Here is a 17698-nt window from a genome sequence, read left to right on the forward strand (position 1 = left end):
TCTTCCACTTCCTGGTGAGACCAGTAATGATCTCTAAGAAGCCAAGCAACGTGGGTGCTGAATCCGCTTCACCACCACCCGTCTCGGATTCTGTCTTTGTTTTATGGTAAGTCATTACTATCACACTAACATGGGTGGCACAGTGGACTGTATTCTTATAAAGTCATCTGGCATAATATGAGCCCTTGTTTCCGGTAGGAAGAGAGGTTACCTTTGAAGTTGACCACAGGAGCCCTAAAGGATGCTACAAAAATGCGTATCTACCACTCCAGAGGTAGTTCAGTGCTTCCAACTGTATCACAGATCGCTGAAGTTGGCATATCAGTGTTCCCTTCCACATTTAAATAAGAAAAAGAGAACTGGAGGATAGAGCAGCCAATACACAGTTGTTTTTTGTTTTTTTTGTTTTGTTTTGTTTTGTTTTGTTTTACCTTAAGCAAGAAGATATTTGGTACAGAGACAAGATGAAAATAAATCAAGGGAAAAACAGTCTGTTAACTGGAAACCTAAAAAATAATGTCTCAATTGGCTTTTCTTCCACCAAAAATAATTATAATATTAATAATAACTCAACAGTTATGTTGAGTTATTTTCTGTTGTTCTAGCAATTCCTCAAAAAGATTTGTGATGAGGAAAGAATTCTGAAGGGTTTTTGCCTTTGGTTTGGGTTTACCCTGAAGGTTTTACAAACATCTTTTTCTTAAAAAAAAAAAAACAAAAACAAAAAAACCTAAAAAACGTAGACACCCTCACTGTGCAGCCCTTCCCACTCTGGCAGCTGCAGCCCACATCTGGTGGGACCCATGTAGGTGCCTTTACTAGGCACCCGCACAGCGCTGGCTCCCCTTGGGCTTTATAATATGGGCCCCCGAGCAGAACAGGATAAAGGTGCAGAATGTGGCTCAAGAATCTGAGAGACTTGGGGGGTGGTGTTTGCATATCCTGCTCAGGCTTTATCCCCACGACGAGGCTCTGCGGCTCCTCAGTCAGCAGGACCCTGAAGTCTCTGAGGTCTGCCCTGCATTCTGGACTCAGACGTGCCCCCTGTGGAGGCCACCAGCCAGCGCGCTACTGACCCACCAGCCACCTATCTGAATCTGTCTTCCCAGAGAGGTTGGAAGCCCCAGGAACTATCATTGACTAGCGCTTGTCCTTGGACATTTCTCAGGGGTGTTTTCCAGTCTTCTGTTTTGTTCTGTTTTGCTCTTATTAGGTCTGATTGGGTTGGATAGCAGAGGTGAAGTAGGGTAGCATCCTCTTTCTGTTTCCAAGATTTCCCTTTGGTCAGGAGCTCACATGAACATCGTGCCCCAAAGGTTCAGGCTTTCTGGGAAATAATAGCTCAGTGAGCAGCCTGCCCTGGGTCTGACTCCCCCAGACTGGCCCCCAGATGGATCTTGGTGCTGGCTGGGCAGCTGTGCTGGCCCGAAGGAGGGGCTCAGGGCAGTGGCAGGAAAGTTCCCTCTTAGAGAGGAAGCAAGGGAGAGGCCAGCAAAAGACAAGAAGGAATGGGGCCCAGACTCGCTCCCCTTGGTCTGGGGTGGGGCGGAAGGGGGGGCTGGAGGGGGCTGAGGGCAGAAAATTTGGGGGAATTTGAGAATCATCCTTGCAGAGCTAAGAGTTACCAAATAAAATGGAAACAGCCTTCTGGATATTTGCATTTCCAGATATCTCCAGACGCACTTAAAAGGAATATTTTAAGATTGTGCTTTTTGTTCAGGCCCATTCAGTGCCCGGTTTAACCAGGTTTCTCTCTCCCAGACAGAGCCAGAATCATAGTAAGGAGGTCAGGTCCCTGTCACCCCACAGTGGACAGTACATACTTTCACTTCTATTATCTCATTTGATCCTTACTCCAACTCTGGGAGGTAGGCAAGGCAAATATTATGATTCCCATCGGAGAGATGAAGCACCAAGGCCTGGAAGGTTCAAAGAAGTGCCCACGGCAGAGAGTGGCCAGTGAGTCCCGGAAGCCTGGTCCCCTGGCTTGCTCCTCCCGCCACTGCTGTGTTGCCTCGTCAAACTCACTGTTTTTGGGAGGGACTCAGCTGCTCTCTGGGGGCTGAACACACCTGAAAAAGTGGGTTACCTTAGCACTTCTCAAGCTGTCCCGACAGTGAGCAAGGTGGCAAGGCAAAACAGCCTACAACCAAGTGAGCTCCTGGAAAAAACACATGTCTCACATACATAAATGAACACAACTGAACTAAAATGGTTCTCTGGAGAAATCTTTGAAATCTTTGACCAGTCGGAGTCCTAACTGCAGTAAAATCCATAGGGGTGCTATATTTAACGTTTTAACGCAAGTTAACAACATTTTGTTAAATACATCTTAGGAGGGGGGGAGGTGGTGGTTAAAAAGAGCGAAGGGCAGAATCAGGGGTCCCTGTGGCTCCTGTAGGCCCCAGGTATGGAGGGGGAAGCAACTCTGGCTTCCGGCAGACCTCATAGCACACTGTGCCCCAGGGGCTGCGTGGGCTTCAAGCTAATGGCCATGTTGACCGTTGGGAATAAGGTCCCTGTTGGCCCCGAGGCCATTCTTCAAACAGTCTCTCCCTTTGCCTTTGGTGATTTCTTCATTCTCCTCCTCTTCCTCTTCTTCTTCATCCTCAACCTCATCCTCACTCCTCACATCCTGGATATTCTAGAGAAAGGAAAGAATGGGCTGTGAGTGACAACCTTCCAGAAAGAGTCTTGAGTGAATAAGAAAACCCAAATCCCAAACTCAGAGAGAAAACCCAATTTTCAAAACCCAGATGTTCACCAGGGTAGAACATATCATGGGTCACAAAATAAATCTTAACAAACTTAAAAAATTGAAATTATGCAAAGTATGTTTCAGATCATAATGGAATTAATCTAGAAATCAATATAAAAAAATAGGAAAATCTCTAAACGGTTGGAAATTAAACAACACACGTTTGACAATGGATCAAAGAGTAAGTCACAAGGGTTATTAGAAAATATTTTGTACTAAAATGAAAATGCAGTATATGAAAATTTGTCAAATGTAGCTAAAATAGTGCTTAAGGAAATTTATAGCATTAAATGTTTACATTAGGAAAGAAGAAAAGTCTCAAATAATTTGAGCTTCCACCTTAAGAAACGAGACAACAGAAAAGCAAAATAAACCCAAAGCAAGAAAAAGGAAGGAAAAAATAAAGAAATCAATGAAATTGAAACAGAAAAAAACAATAGAGAAAAGCAATGAAACCAAAAGTTGGTTCTTTGAAAAGATCCATAAAATTGATAAGTCACTAGCAAAATTGACAAAGAAAAAGAAAGAGAAGGCACAACTTGCCAGAAAATAAAAAGGAGATTTGACTATGGATACTACAGATATTATAAAAATGACAGAATACAATGAACAATATTATGCATATATATTTGACAACTTAGATGAAATGGACCAATTCCTCAAAAACCACAGACTACCAAAACTCACCCAAGATGGCACAGGTAACCTAAATAGTCATAGAATCGTGAAAGAAATTAAATTAGCTAAAAATCTGGGAAAGAATATCATCAGGCCCAGAAGTTTTCACTGACAAATTCTATGAAACATATAAAGAAGAAATAACACCAAACTTCCACAATCTCTTCCATTGGATAGAAAAGGGAATAATTCCCAGTTTATTCCAGAATTACCCTGATACCAAGGTCAGAAAAAGACAATATAAGAAAAAAACAACTACAGACCAATATCTCTAATGAGTATATACATAAAAAAAAACCCAACAAAATAGCGCAAATCAAAACCAGCAATGTATAAGAATAATAATACATCACAATGAGGTGGGATTAGTCCTAGAAATGCAAGGCTGGTTCAATATTTAGAAATCAAGGAATGTAATCCATCCTACCAATAATCTAAAGAAAGAAAAATATGTAATTATATCAGTTGATGCCAAAAAATCATATGACAAAATTTTATATCCACTCATGATTTAAAAAAATGCAGCATCTTAAGAAGAAATAGAAGCTAATATCATCCTTACTGATGAATGACTGAATGTTTTCCCCCTAAGATTAGGAACAGAGCAAGAATATCTACTTTCACCACTCCTAGACAACATTGTATTGGAAGTCCTAGTCAATGTAATAAGGCAAGAAAAATAAATAGAAGTCATACAGATTGGAAAGAAAGAAATAAAAGTATCCCTATTTGAAGATGACATGATTATCTATGTAGAAAAATCCCAAAGAATCTACTGAAAGCTCCTAGAATTCATAAGTGAGGTTAGCACAAAGTTGCAGGATACAAGGTCAACATACAAAATCACACACACACACACACACACACACACACACACACACACACACACAATCTTGATTTCTAAACACTAATATAGTAGGCTGAATAAGTGTCCTCAAAATAGTAGGTTCTAATCCCTAAAACTTGTGAATGTTACTTTATATGGTAAAGCTTTTGCAGATATGATTAAGTTAAGGATCTTGAGAAGATTATCCTGCATAATCCAGGTATGCCCTCAGGCCATCCCAAGGGTCTTTTATAAGATATGCAATAGGAGATTCAACACAGAAGAGAGGCAATGTGAAGATGGAGGTAGAGACTGGAGTAATATGGTTACGAGTAAGGAATGCCAGGAGGCACCAGAAGTTGGAAGAGGCAAAGAACAGACTCCCCCTATAGCTTCTGGAGGGAACACAGCCCTGCCACATCTTGATTTCAGCTCAGATCTGATTGTAGACTTCTGGCCTCCAGAACTGTGAGAGAATAAATTTGTTGTTTTAAGCCACCAAGTTTGTGGTATTTTGTTACAGCAGCCACAGGAAACTAACATGACTAGCAATGTCTGACTAAAATCTGAAATTTAAATTTAATTTAAATGTAACATTTACAATAGTTTCAAAAAATAAAATACTTAGGTATAAATCTAAGAAATCATGAATAGGATCTGAATGTAAAACCTACAAAACTCTGATGAAAGATTTAAATAATTGGGGACACATAATATGTTCATGGATCGGAAGGTTAAACATAATAAAAATGTTGCTTATTCCCAGACTGATCTACAGATTCCACACAGTATCAGTGAAAATCTCAGCAAGATTTCTTGTACACAGAGACAAGCAGATTCTAAAATTTGTATGTATAGGCAAAGAAGCTAGAATAGCTAAATCAATTCTGAAAAAGAAGAATAAAATCGGAGGACTCCAACTACCCAATTTTAAACTTACTATAAAGTTACAGTAATCAAAAGTGGGTGATATTAGCAAAGGGACAGGCACATAGATCAACAGTACAAAACAGGGAATCTAGAAATAAACCCACACAAATATGGCCAATTGAGTTTTGACAAAGGTGCAAAAGTAATTCAATGGAGAAAAAATAGTGTTTTCAACAAATGGTGTTGGAACAGTGAGAAATCCATAGGCAGAAAAATAAACTTTGACCTAAATGTCATACTTATACAAAGCCAACTCAAAATGGATCATAGATCTAAATGTAAAATACAAGACTAAAGCTTTTCTCCAAAGAAAACCCATAACCTTGGGTTGGGTGAGGAGTTCCGAGACGTGGCACAAAAAACAAACTCTGTTAAAAAAAAAATAATAAACTGGATTTCATCAAAATGTAACTTTTGTACTATAAAAGACACTATTCAGAGAATAAAAAGACAAGTTGCAAACTAGGGGATAATATTCGCCAATCCCACGGCTGACACATATGCATAATAAAGAATTATCAAAACTCAACCCTAAGAAAAAAAACAAACCAATTGAAATACGGACAAAATATATTAAAATAAGCATTCCTCAAAGAGGATATAGGATGTCAAATAAGCATATGAAAAGATGTTCAACATCAACAGCCATTAGGAAAATGCAAAAAGCCACAATGAGATACAACTATAATCCCATTAGGATAGCTAAAATTAAAAATACGGACAATATCAAGTGCTGACAAGGATGCAGAGACTGGAAGGAACTCTTACACATTGCTGATGGAAATGCAAAATGGTACAGATGCTTGGAAAATAGTTTGACAGTTGCTTATAAAGTAAAACATACATTTTTACTGTATATGTCAGCAATCCCACTTCTGAGTATCTACCCTAGAGAAATGAACATTATGTTCACACAAAAAAATGTTTATAACATCTCTATTCATAATTGTCAAAACTGGAAGCAACCCAAATGTTTTTCAATCAGTAAATGGATAAACAGCAGTACATCTGTACAATGAGATACTACCTACCCGTAAAAATGAACAAAGTGTTGACATTTACAAGAAGCTGGATGAATCTCAAAGGCATTATGCTGAGTGGAAAAAAAATTAGTTTCCAAAGGATACCTACCATATGACCTACTAATGTCGTTTACACGCTTTTCTTGAAAAGACACCCAGGAACGAGGGTGAAGGAAGGACTAGTTTGGGTGATGGACTCATCCCATATCCTGATTATAGTGATGGCTCCATAAATCTATACCTGTGTTAAACTTATAGAACTTTACACCAGTGGAAAAAAAGTCAATTTTACTGATGATGTTTAAAAATCAAACTTGAAAGTATTCCTTTTCAGAAAGTAAGTAGTATGGTTTTCCCAATGAATGTTTGCTAAGTAAAGTCTTACTCGTGTAGGACTTTTGGTTGTCAAGATATTTTTACTGGTGGTGATTAAGATGTTTTCTATTTTCTTTATGCAGGGACTCCTTCAAGGAGAGTTCTTATTGAAGAGGTCTAGGTTCCTCCTCTTCTCTAATGATGTTCTCAAAGGAATTCTGGGAGGAAAACTCCCAGAAGAATGATATTGCCCCTAAGGAAGGCAGATGAAACGGCTACGGGTCAGGCTTCATTGCAAAGATAAAAGGTGGTATGGATTACTAGAACTATACTGAGTACTCAGGCTCTGGGCAAGGCCACTGTCGAACAGGACCCCACACCCTTGAAACCAGTTCACAAACATCTCTATTAAACCCAGACTAAAAAAGAGAAAAAAAACATGGAAGATGGAGACCAGTTCCTGACACAGCATCTTTCAGGATGCCAACCAGAGCCACATGAGTTACTTTTTCCTTCTGTGCCTTACAGACTAAACCTGACAACCTCCAGGTATATGTAACCAAATACATCCGCTGTGTACAATCTTCAGGCAAACATGGCTTTTGAAAAACCCCAACGTACACACGTGCTGCTGCATTAATCACAGAAATGTATCATCACGGGCTCTTCTCTGTATGATCTGGTCTTTTCCACAACAACACTGCAAGGGTCTCAAAACAAACAAGGCCCATGGTAAACACTGAGGAATAAACTTGGTGTCTCATCAGTTAAAGATGCAACGGAGAAAGGCAGATGGGGTCTTTCAGGGAGCAGCCTTGTTCGGCTTGATGATTGCTTTCATGGGCTGTGCCCCCTGGGTTTCCTTTTTCTTCTTTCAAGGATTTTTGTAGGGAACAAGGAAGAAATCTGAGTCAGAACAAAGAAATGAATTTCTCTCCAGGAAAACAGACCAGCATCTACTGGCCCATTTCTCCAGGCCTTAAGGAGCAGCTTCAACTGAGACATAAACTGGTCCTTGAGGATGTTCCCCATCACCTCAAGCCACATCTCCAGCACCCTCACCTTAGAAAAGGGTCCTGGACCATATGGAGCCTTCTGGTAATTAATGGCATCTAATGGTCACAAGGGTTGGAGAGCATTACTGACTTTCAGTAAGCAGTGGCTAGGGATGACCGCTATCCTACAACGTGCATGACATCCAAGTGTCCTGCCAGACCTTGGTGTAAGTGAAACCCCGTTTATGATCATCCAAGCCCAGCACCTAATGCCATTTTACATTCAAGCACAGTAATTCTTGCCTGGTTTTAATAGAGTCTCAACTTTCCAGGAATACAGCTATGTATAAAATTCAAAGGAAGGCTATACTTTGTTTTGTTCAGAGCTTTGCAATTTCAGAAAGCCATGTCACCGATGACAGACAACTCTAGCGGTGGCAGTTGAGTCCCCTCAGTCTGTGCTTACAGCTGCCCCAGTCACGTTGAGTCTTCGCATGAACAAGCACAGCACCTGTCGACCTCGGTATGCTCTTGAGTGTTGTCTAGCACACATATTACATGTGAAATGCAGATTTTATCCGAAATGCCTTTCATTATATTTCTTTTCTACTACAGTTGCGGCATTCTACTGCTTTTTTTTTTAAAGATTTTTTATTTATTTATTTGAGAGAGAGCATGAGCAGGGAAGAGGGACAGAGGGAGAGGGAGAAGGAGAAGCAGACTCCCTGCTGAGCGGGGAGCCCCATGCGGGGCTCGACCCCAGGACCCTGGGATCATGACCTGAGCTGAAGGCAGACGCTTAACCGACTGAGCCACTCAGGCGCCCCCATTCTATTGCTTTTTGAAATTATGATTATAGGTGAGTTATATTACCTGGGAATTTAATTTCAGGCTAGTGAAGGGGGTAGGGGTCCGATAGGATTGAGAACCACGGCCCTAGATGATGAATCCAACTCAGAAAGGATTTTTGGATAGTAAGAGTTTGTTAGATGAATGTATAGGTGATTACACATTATGCAAGCTTAAATAATATAAATTGGAAATTGCATGGTATTCAAACATTGATAAAACCTCATGTTCAATTTTATCTTGTATATGCCATCTATAATAAAACCATAACAGCAATGAAAACCTTAAAGGAATTTTTTTTTCTCACTGCTCTAAAAATCCTCTATGCTCCACCTATTCACCCCTCCCTCTCTCCCAACCCCTGGTGACCACTGATATTTTTACTGTCTCATAGCTTTGTCTTTTCCAGAATGTCATATAGTTGGAATCATAGAGTTATGTAGGCTTTTAAGATGGGCTTGTCTCACTTAGTTATACACATTAAGTTTCCTCCATGTCTTTTCATAGCTTACGAGCTCATTTCTTTTTATTGCTAAAGAATATTCCGTTGTCTGGAGGTACCACAGTTTATGGGTACATTCGCCTACTTGGAGGACATCTTGGCTGCTTCCAAGTTTTGGCAATTGTGGATAAAGCTGCTGTAGACACTCATGCTATAAATGTCCACATGCTGGGTGCTAGAGTAAGCAGTTAGGATGAATGATAACATTCCCTCCTCACGGTAACCTGAGGACATTGGAACCACTCTCTTTACTGTAAAAGAGAGAAACAAGACTCAGAGCTCAGCCTCACAAGGCCACACAGCTAAGAAAGGCCCAGGATGAAAACCCCACTCTAAGCTTAGAAGCTGAACCACAGTGCTCTACAGACCCCTGCTGGAGTCATTTGCACAAACCCTTGAGACAGGGGCACTCAGGAGGCAGACCCTGGGTTCTGTTTGAGGTCAGTTGTCCGTGTAAGAAAGCTCCCTTCCCCCCCCTATTGAGCAGAGCACCAGCTCTCTTGTCACACCTCCTTACTCTGTTCTGACTCTGCCCTTGGTACCAGCAGGACTGACTTTGAAGCATAAAATTTGAAATAATGAAAAGCATCCCTAATTAGTTATTTTTACTATGCGAGACAAACACTGACATGTTTTATTCTGTTCTGTGTCAATTACAACAATGATGGTCGAGGCCTTGGAAACTGATGGCAGATGTGTTACTGGTCTGCCACCCACAGTTTGAAACCTGCTGGCTTTGGGTATGCCAGAAAAATGAGGCTTTCCCACACAGCCGAAATCAGGCAAGTTTAAGATAGAAGCCATAATCCATGTTCCGCAGAGCACCTTTTCACAACTGCAAGTCTTTCCCCATAATGACAACACTTCACAGAAATGAAAACAAGTCAAGCTTGCTCCAGCGGAACAAGGAATTAAACACTTGCTAAAGGTCAAGCCAGTGTATTTTCTGGAACACTACCTGTCTGCTTTGATGGAGTGCCAAGACTTTGCTTATACAGTAGCAGCGAGTCCCTCTCTTGGAATCAGCCACTTTCTTTCCCTGCACTGCCCTTCCCTTTCACTGTCCTCTGCACACCAGACCCGCTCCTTCCCCCACTTTTAGTTGTCACTGGGCTAGTAGAATTTGTCTCATGCAAATGTTGACCCAGAACCCTCCTACAAATCCTTAAAGGCCCAAGAAATGCAAGCATAAAGAAGGATCCAGAACCTTCTTTGAAGAGTGAATTGGATCTGGGCTTCAGCAGCCAAAGGGCTGTAGCTACTGGGTTCAGGCCTCACACTTGTCCAAGCATATGGCAGCTCACCTGCTCACCATGATCTGTCTAACTGGGTGTCCCCTCGGTGAGGGTTTCAGCAGTTGCCATTACAGAGGGTACATTAATATTTGATAACTTTAGATAACATTTTTCTAGAATTAGCAAAGATATCTAGTATGCAACTGAACTTTTTCCAGAGATGACCAGGGCCCTCTAGAACACGTTATTAACAATATTATTCATTCCATGATTGAAGTGGTTGGATATAATTTTTGCAAAGCCCCTTCTCATCCAGCAACAACCTTTGCTTACATAAAATCATAGTGAAAAGAATGAAGAACAAGTTATCCATGTAGGAGAGACCTTGTCACTAGTTGTAACAGGGCTTTGGAGCCCCCACATCACTAAAAGGGATCAATATTGGCAAAGGTCATCTGCGTGGCACTCCAAGAGGGCAGAGAAGATGTGTGGTCAGAGGAGGAGTTGAAATCATAGTCACTGTGAAGGGAGATTGGCAGTCAGTCTAAAGGCGTCCCATACACTAGGAGAAATTGGGACATTGGGACCAAACCAACCTTCTTCAATTAAAGTCATGCTGATGTCAAAATACCCCTTTGAAGGAGAGGTTCTTGGAGTGGGGGCACAGAGCTGAACTGACTCACGTTCAGAGACTCAAGCATCCGACTACAGGAATACCCCAAAAGCAATGGACACTCTTCTAGCCTCTGCTATTTCTCCTTTCCTTTCGGGGAGCTCATGAAAAAAAAATGCTTGAACCTGTAATATCACATGGTAATTCACTTTGGGTGGTGTCATATCTCTTGGACACAGAATACCAGGACCAAGACCTATCATCCCGAGTGCAAGTCAAAGTAGTACCTAGTCTCTTACGTTTGGTGGAGTTTGGATCCAAGTTGCTGAAAACATGGCTTAAGATTGGCTTATTCACAATTCCCAATTTTTGTGACTGGTCTGCATACACAGAAGGTTTCCTCTTGAATTTCAGACCCAGACTCAAAAGTTGCTTTTGAAACTACTCCAACTCACCAGTGTAAACTAGAATACTGATGACCTTTGAACAACATGGGGGTTGGGGGCACTGACCCCCTGCACAGTCAAAAATCCATGTATAACTTTGGATTGGCCAAAAACTTAACTACTAACAGTCTACTGTTGACTAGAAACATTATCAAGAACATAAACAGTTGACTAACACATATTTTATTTGTTCTATGTATTATATACTATATTCTCACAATAAAGTAAGCTAGAGAAAAGGAAATATTACTAAGAAAATCATAAGGAAGAGAAAATACAATTACAAAACTGTGCTGTTCAAACCTGTATTGCACAAGGGACAACTGTATGTTCTATTTTCCATGGATAGCTTTTTTTCATTTTACTTGCTGCCATCAATCTATCTAATTTCCTTAAGAAATGAATTCATTTTGCCAGGGCTTACAGGCTTTTAAAAATGAGCTTCTAAAAGAAGAAGCCAGTGTCAGGGCTAGGTGGATGCTAGAGAGTGTCTTGTCAAACATGTTCATTTTCCAGGTGAAATAAAAGCTACAGGAATTCATCCCACCCCAGCTGAGTGACACAGCTTAGTGGCCGCAGAGCTTAGATCACCCTGCATGGCTCTTGATAAAAATGCATGGTTTTCGCCCTCACACCAGCAGCTCACTCCGCATTTTACTATGCGTTTCACCTGAGACCCTTTCCAGCACCCTCCATTGGATAACGATAATACCTTCCTGGGAAAACTCCAGGCTTCCAAGAAACTGCCATATAAGAACCCAGCTCACCTTGCTCAGCAACAGGAACCCTGGAGTTGGATCAGCTCAACTCCCACAATCACCTCCATGAGGCAGGATGCTTAGTTTTTTTGATCTTGAGATACCAAAGAATGACCTGGATTTCCACTTAGCAGCCTTGTACAACCACCACACAGGGACATTCAAGAACAAAAGTGATATACTCTTACACCAGGAGACCACCCAGGATACCCATGGAATCATCAAGACCCAATTCCCTGGAGAACTTTTACCCCCTCCTCCGTCACTTTCCATCACTTCCCAAGCTAACATCAGACACTGGATCAACCCTAAAAAGTCTATCCACAGCATCCAGGGATCCATAGTGTCCCCTCACACTGCAGCCACCAATGGAGGCAACTCCCAAAAGAATAATGGTGGCTTCTTCTCTACCTAATGTTGACAGGCCCCTGGACTAATTAATCATAGTGGAACATCCTGCTGCCCACCTCCATTAAATAGAATTGTGCTGGGGGAAAAAAAAAGGCATGGTTTTCTTTCATATTCTCTGTATTACCTAAAAATTAATTAAAAATGTACCAGACTCTGTGGTAATCATCAAATTGTGATGGATGGCAGAAAATGATTTGATTTCATACATGTAATTTGCTTTGGGGGTTAAATCCATTAAAATTAGTGCATTCTCCAAATTGCTACATATTGCGTTCTTTGGAAATGGCCTTAGATGCTATGGCTGGAAATTTAACAACTCTAACAAGGCAAAGATGCAAAATTATTTTGGAAGAAAAAATCAAAACACCCACGAGGATTTCAGTAAGCAATGCTTAAGAAATAACCATGGTAAAGCAGAGGATTAAGTATACAGCCCAAGGGCCCCTAAGTGGCTCAGTCGGTTAAGCATGTGACTCTTGATTTCAGCTCAGGTCATGATCTCAGAGTTGTGAGATCAAGTCCCATCAGGTTCCTTGCTGGGCATGGAGCCTGCTTAAGATTCTCTCTCCCTCTGCCCTTCCCACCGCCCACCCCATTCTTGCTCTTTCTTAAAAAAAAAGTATATAGCCCACAAAGTGTGTATTAAAATTGAGATGTTAAAGTTTGTTTCAAATATTAGCATCTAACAAAGAACTTATACCGTCCATTAAAGGGAAAAGAATCCAGCATTACAGAAAAGCAGGCAAAGGATCTGAAGGGGCAATTCACAGGAGAGGCAGCATTACAGACTAATAAACTATACAAAATGCTCAATCTTAGTAATCAGGAAAGTGTAAACTAAAATGAGATACAATCTCACATTCATCAAACTGGTAAATATTGAAAAGTCTGATAAAACCAAAAGTTGGTGAGGATGTGGGGAAAGAGCGACTCTCATATGCTTGGTTTGAAGAATCATTTGGCAGCATCCCGTAAACTTGACTTGGGAATCCTACCAAGAAACTCACATATGTTCTGGACAGATTTAAGGTTTATGGTAGAATTGGCTGCAAACAGAAGGATAAACAGTGTGGAATATCTGAATCATGGAATACTATATAGGAGTTAAATGAATTGATCTACAGAGTTACATATATCGATGTGAATGTGATGAATAAAGAAAGCAAGTTGCACAATTATATATACTAGATCATAGCATTCATGTAGAGTTTAAAAATACAGACGCAATACTCTAATGTTTGTGACTATACCCAAGCATAATAGGTATATACAAGCATGGGTGGAAGGATGCAGCTTTAGTGGTTCTCTTGGCAGAGAGAGAGAGGGAGAGAGGGGAATGGGTTGGCTTGGGGTGTACCAGAATATACCATCTTTCTTCCTAGTTTCTCTTAGGTGATTTCATCCAGCACACGGAGACACTTGTATTTATTTGATGAGAGAATGAATGAATGAATCTAACTCCACGGCATTAAATCCCACCTAAATGCAACTGACTCCCAATTTTTTTTAGAATTATTTATTTATTTGTGAGAGAGAGCATGAGAGAGAGAGAGGGAGCAGGGGGAACGGCAGAGGGAGAGGGAGAGAGAGAATCCTAAGCAGACTCCATGTTGAGCATGGAGCCCGATACAGGGCTTGATCCCACGATCCTGAGATCATGGTCTGAGCCAAAACCAAGAGTTGGACGCTCAACTGACTGAGCCACGCAGGTGCCCCGTGACTCTCAAATTTATACCTCAGTGTGGACCTCTCTCCCTGGCTTCAAATGATCATAGCTAGATAATCTCCTCTCAGCGGTCTAACTGTCCCATCAAATGCTGGTATCCTCATTCACCACTTTTCTCCAGTCTTCAATATTTCAGCAAGTGGCACTTCCATTCACTCACTTGCTCCATGTGAAAACTTCCAGATCATCCTCAGTCCTGTCCTGCCAAGAGACCTTGCTTCCCAGCCCATCACACTCAATGGAGGTGGTGGGGGGCAGAGGGTCTCCTTGATACAGACTTCTGCTCTTGTCTTCAGCCACTTCCAAACTGCATCAAATCTCCATGGCCAGGATCTAGCTTCTGCGCTGGCTTGGCCCATGGGGTAGCCACCACCTATGGCCTCAGAATGCTGGAACACAGCAGTCAGCCAGACTGTGCTGCACAGGCTGGCCTCCTGAGACGCAGTGCACAGGTTTGGGTCCCCAGAGCCCCCTGCCAACTTAGAGCCCTCTGCAGCAGGACTCTTGACAGCCACTTCACATAGTTCTTGTGGGACAGTGGTGTTTCCTCTGCTCAGAGGAGCCACATTGCCATTGTTGGCAAGATTTCTGAATAAGGAAAATTCACAAAGTATCTCACCTGCCCTTCTCTAGTAGTAGACAAAATATGGCTTGTTCTTAGACAACCCCAATCCACCAGCCCATATCCAAAAGGTAATACATGACCTTATCGGGGCCCATAACTGGGCAGCTGGAGTATAGTGGGGGCTACTCTACAGCAGAGTTTTCTAACTGGCATGCCAGGGAAAGGTTAAAATAATGCAGAGCCATTGATTCCGTCAGCTCTTGGAGCAGCTACCAGAGCCCTAGTCTCCTCCTTCTGTGCACAGTCACATCATTGGTTTTCCCAAGTGCACTGTCCAAGCATTAGTGTCTCTGTGCCCTGAGGAGGGAGGGTGTGGAAGCGCTGAATGGAGCTGAAAGAAACATTTCCAATGTGTCACAAACTGGGAAGACTTCCTCCTAAGTGCGGTGCTTTGAGCTAGAGATGGGAAGTCATGTGGCTCAAACTTGGATTCTCTGATTCCAGGGGAGGGGAAGGTGTGTGCGAAGGGCAGGAATTAGCTGCCTCCGGGACATGAATGGTTCTGTTGCTTAGACCCAAAGCTCAGTGAGGGTTAGAGGTGAAGAAATGACCCGAGAGAAAGGGTCACTAAGTGAATGAGAATGAACCAAGAATGACTGTTAGCACGGTCAGCCCTACCTCACCCGCTATGCCCTTCCCAACCCAAACTGTACATGACCACAAAGGAATGGAAAGTCATAGTGTTCTAAACGTTAATCGTCTTCTCCCAGTTCCAACTGAACAATAAGCTACAATCTCATTCTCTCAATTCATCAGAACTTTCCAAATGCAGTTGCCTGAGTTCAAAAGGAAATGGCTGGCAACCATGATCACTTGAATAATTTTTAACTGCCAATATTTCCATCTGAAGAAATGCTACCCAGCTAATTATGCAGAGCTTGGCTTCTCAAGAAATAGTGCGTTAGGCTGTTCCTGCATAACCTAACTTCCCTCTGTTAGAGCGATACAGGCAGGTGTGAGAGCAAGGAATCATTTGGGAACACCACCAACCACAAAGTGGACTCAACCAAAAGAGAAAGAAGTTCATCTGTTCATTCCAGGAATCTCAGCCTGGCACTCTTGACATGGTGGGCCAGGCAATTCTTTGTGTGGGGACTGTCCTACCCATTAGGAGGGTTAACAGTACGTATCCTTAGTCTCTGTCCACTAGATACAATTGTGACCATCAGAAATATCTCCAGAGATTGCCAAATGTCCCTGGAGGGCAAAATCACCCCAACTGAGAAACACTGGTTCAAAAAAATATTTCTTGAGCCCCTGTGCATTGTGCAAAGCATCAAGGACTAGTCTCTGTCTTCAAATAGCTTACAGTCTACTGAGAGAACCAAACCCTAAGAGCTCAAACACATAATAGTAAATATATAACTACACACTTATAAGTGTTATGAAGTCAAGAATACCACGATGTGTAAATTGGGGAGCTCACTGAGATGGGGTGACATCAGGAAGCCGTGTTAAGGAAATGGAACTCAAAGGTTGTAACCTGAAGGTTAAGTACGGGTGGCCAGGGAAGAGTGCAGAAAAGAACATTTCAAGAAGAAGAAACAGCATGTGCAAAGGGCCTGGGGTGGGGAAAAGTCTTGACGTGCTTAGGGATCAGAAAGGCCAATGAGGCTGAAGAATAGTAAGAAAGATGGAGCATGTCCTAAGATGAAGTCGGGGAGGAAGCATGGACCAGATTACCAATTTCACAGGTCCCGTTTAGAAGTTCTATTTTACTTGTAAGTCCAAAAAGAGGCCATTATGCAGCACTGTTTGAGATATGGGGAGCATACCAGTGACCCAAACAGATAAGGTATCTATACTCAGAAAACTTCTGCTCTAATGGAAGGGCTGGTTGATATATAACAGCATTCCTTATTGCTGTGTGTAAGTGGTGGGAGGGAATTCAGAGTGACCATAGCTGGAGCCTCTGGAGGCTGTGGTCATGGTGTAGGGGAGAAGTGTCAGGGGCACAGGTTGGAGGGGGAGCACTGGAGATGCAGAGAGGGTAGTGCATGAGAAAGAACAGTGCCCAAAGCCCTCTGGGTTTGGAAGGGACTTTTAAGCTCATCGAATCTAGTTTCTATTGATGCTGATACGCCCTTTTGGATAACCCAAGCAAAAGACATACACACTCCCACCTGTACATCTCCAGTAATGAGTAATTGTCCAAGAGGAGTCTGTGTACTTTCTTCAAACATCGGTCAGTTTTTCAAACATTTAAAGATATTTAAATCCTCTTCAAGCGAAATATTTCCATTTCCTTCCACTGATCCTCATGTGACAGAACATCAGAACCCTTCACCGTGCTGTGAATCTCAGAGAACATTCTCCCATCCATAGCCATCAGCCTGCGTTGTGCTATCTGCATAACACAACCAGCACCACTCAATTCATACATGACTTACTACTTTCAAAAGTAGTACACGACCAAAAAAGGCGGGGGGGGGGGCGGGGGCATGGCGCGTACAGTAAATTTAGTCAAACCCCGATATCTACACTCTTGGCTTTATTTTTTATGTAATTTTTTCTTCTATTTTAAGATTCCAGAATCTATAGATCTTTATCAATTAATTATGACTTGCTTGTTAGTGAAGGTAAATATATCTGGCCCAGGTCTCTATTCCTAAGAACTGATTGCAAGGATTACCGAACAAAACAAATGTTGACAAGGAGCAAAAAATAATAGTAATACTAATGAGAGAAAATGCTCATTTTGAGTAAAGGAATCATCTCTGCCACAGCACTCCCATACACCTCTGGGAAAGACATCTGCAGCTATGGTTTCAATAAAATTGCAGAGCTGTGTTTCTGAAATGCCTTAAGGAAACTCTGGGCTTGGGAATCTGTGGTTCTACGGTAATGTCAAAAGCCCAGGAGGTCATGAATGACTCATAATGTCCCACTGCTTTTTGAATGGCTCCACATCTAAATCCACAGTTGGCAATGAAACAAAGGACAATATAATAAGCATTTTATGCTGTTTTGAAAGCAAACTTTTAGCTTTCCCTGTCTGAAAAGAAAAAG

General features: G+C 41.8%; 1 protein-coding gene and 1 pseudogene across 4 annotated transcripts in view; one reads left to right on the plus strand and one right to left on the minus strand.

Moving 5' to 3' along the window:
• Positions 1 to 663: 663 nt before the first annotated feature.
• CERS3 (ceramide synthase 3) overlaps positions 664 to 17698 on the minus strand; it is a 115217-nt gene continuing 98182 nt past the window's right edge. For all 4 annotated transcript variants that reach the window (XM_073882504.1, XM_025893110.2, XM_073882503.1 and 1 more), the window contains one exon: positions 664 to 2644. In XM_073882504.1, the coding sequence (XP_073738605.1) occupies positions 2486 to 2644 (159 nt within the window). In that variant the 3' untranslated portion in view covers positions 664 to 2485. The remainder of the gene's footprint in view (positions 2645 to 17698) is intronic.
• LOC141370843 (cilia- and flagella-associated protein 276-like) lies at positions 11829 to 12342 on the plus strand (annotated as a pseudogene).

Source organism: Callorhinus ursinus, unplaced genomic scaffold, assembly GCF_003265705.2.
Source record: "Callorhinus ursinus isolate GAN/ISIS: 27379988/994484 unplaced genomic scaffold, GSC_fseal_2.0 scaffold47, whole genome shotgun sequence".
Classification (NCBI taxonomy): Eukaryota; Metazoa; Chordata; class Mammalia; order Carnivora; family Otariidae; genus Callorhinus; species Callorhinus ursinus.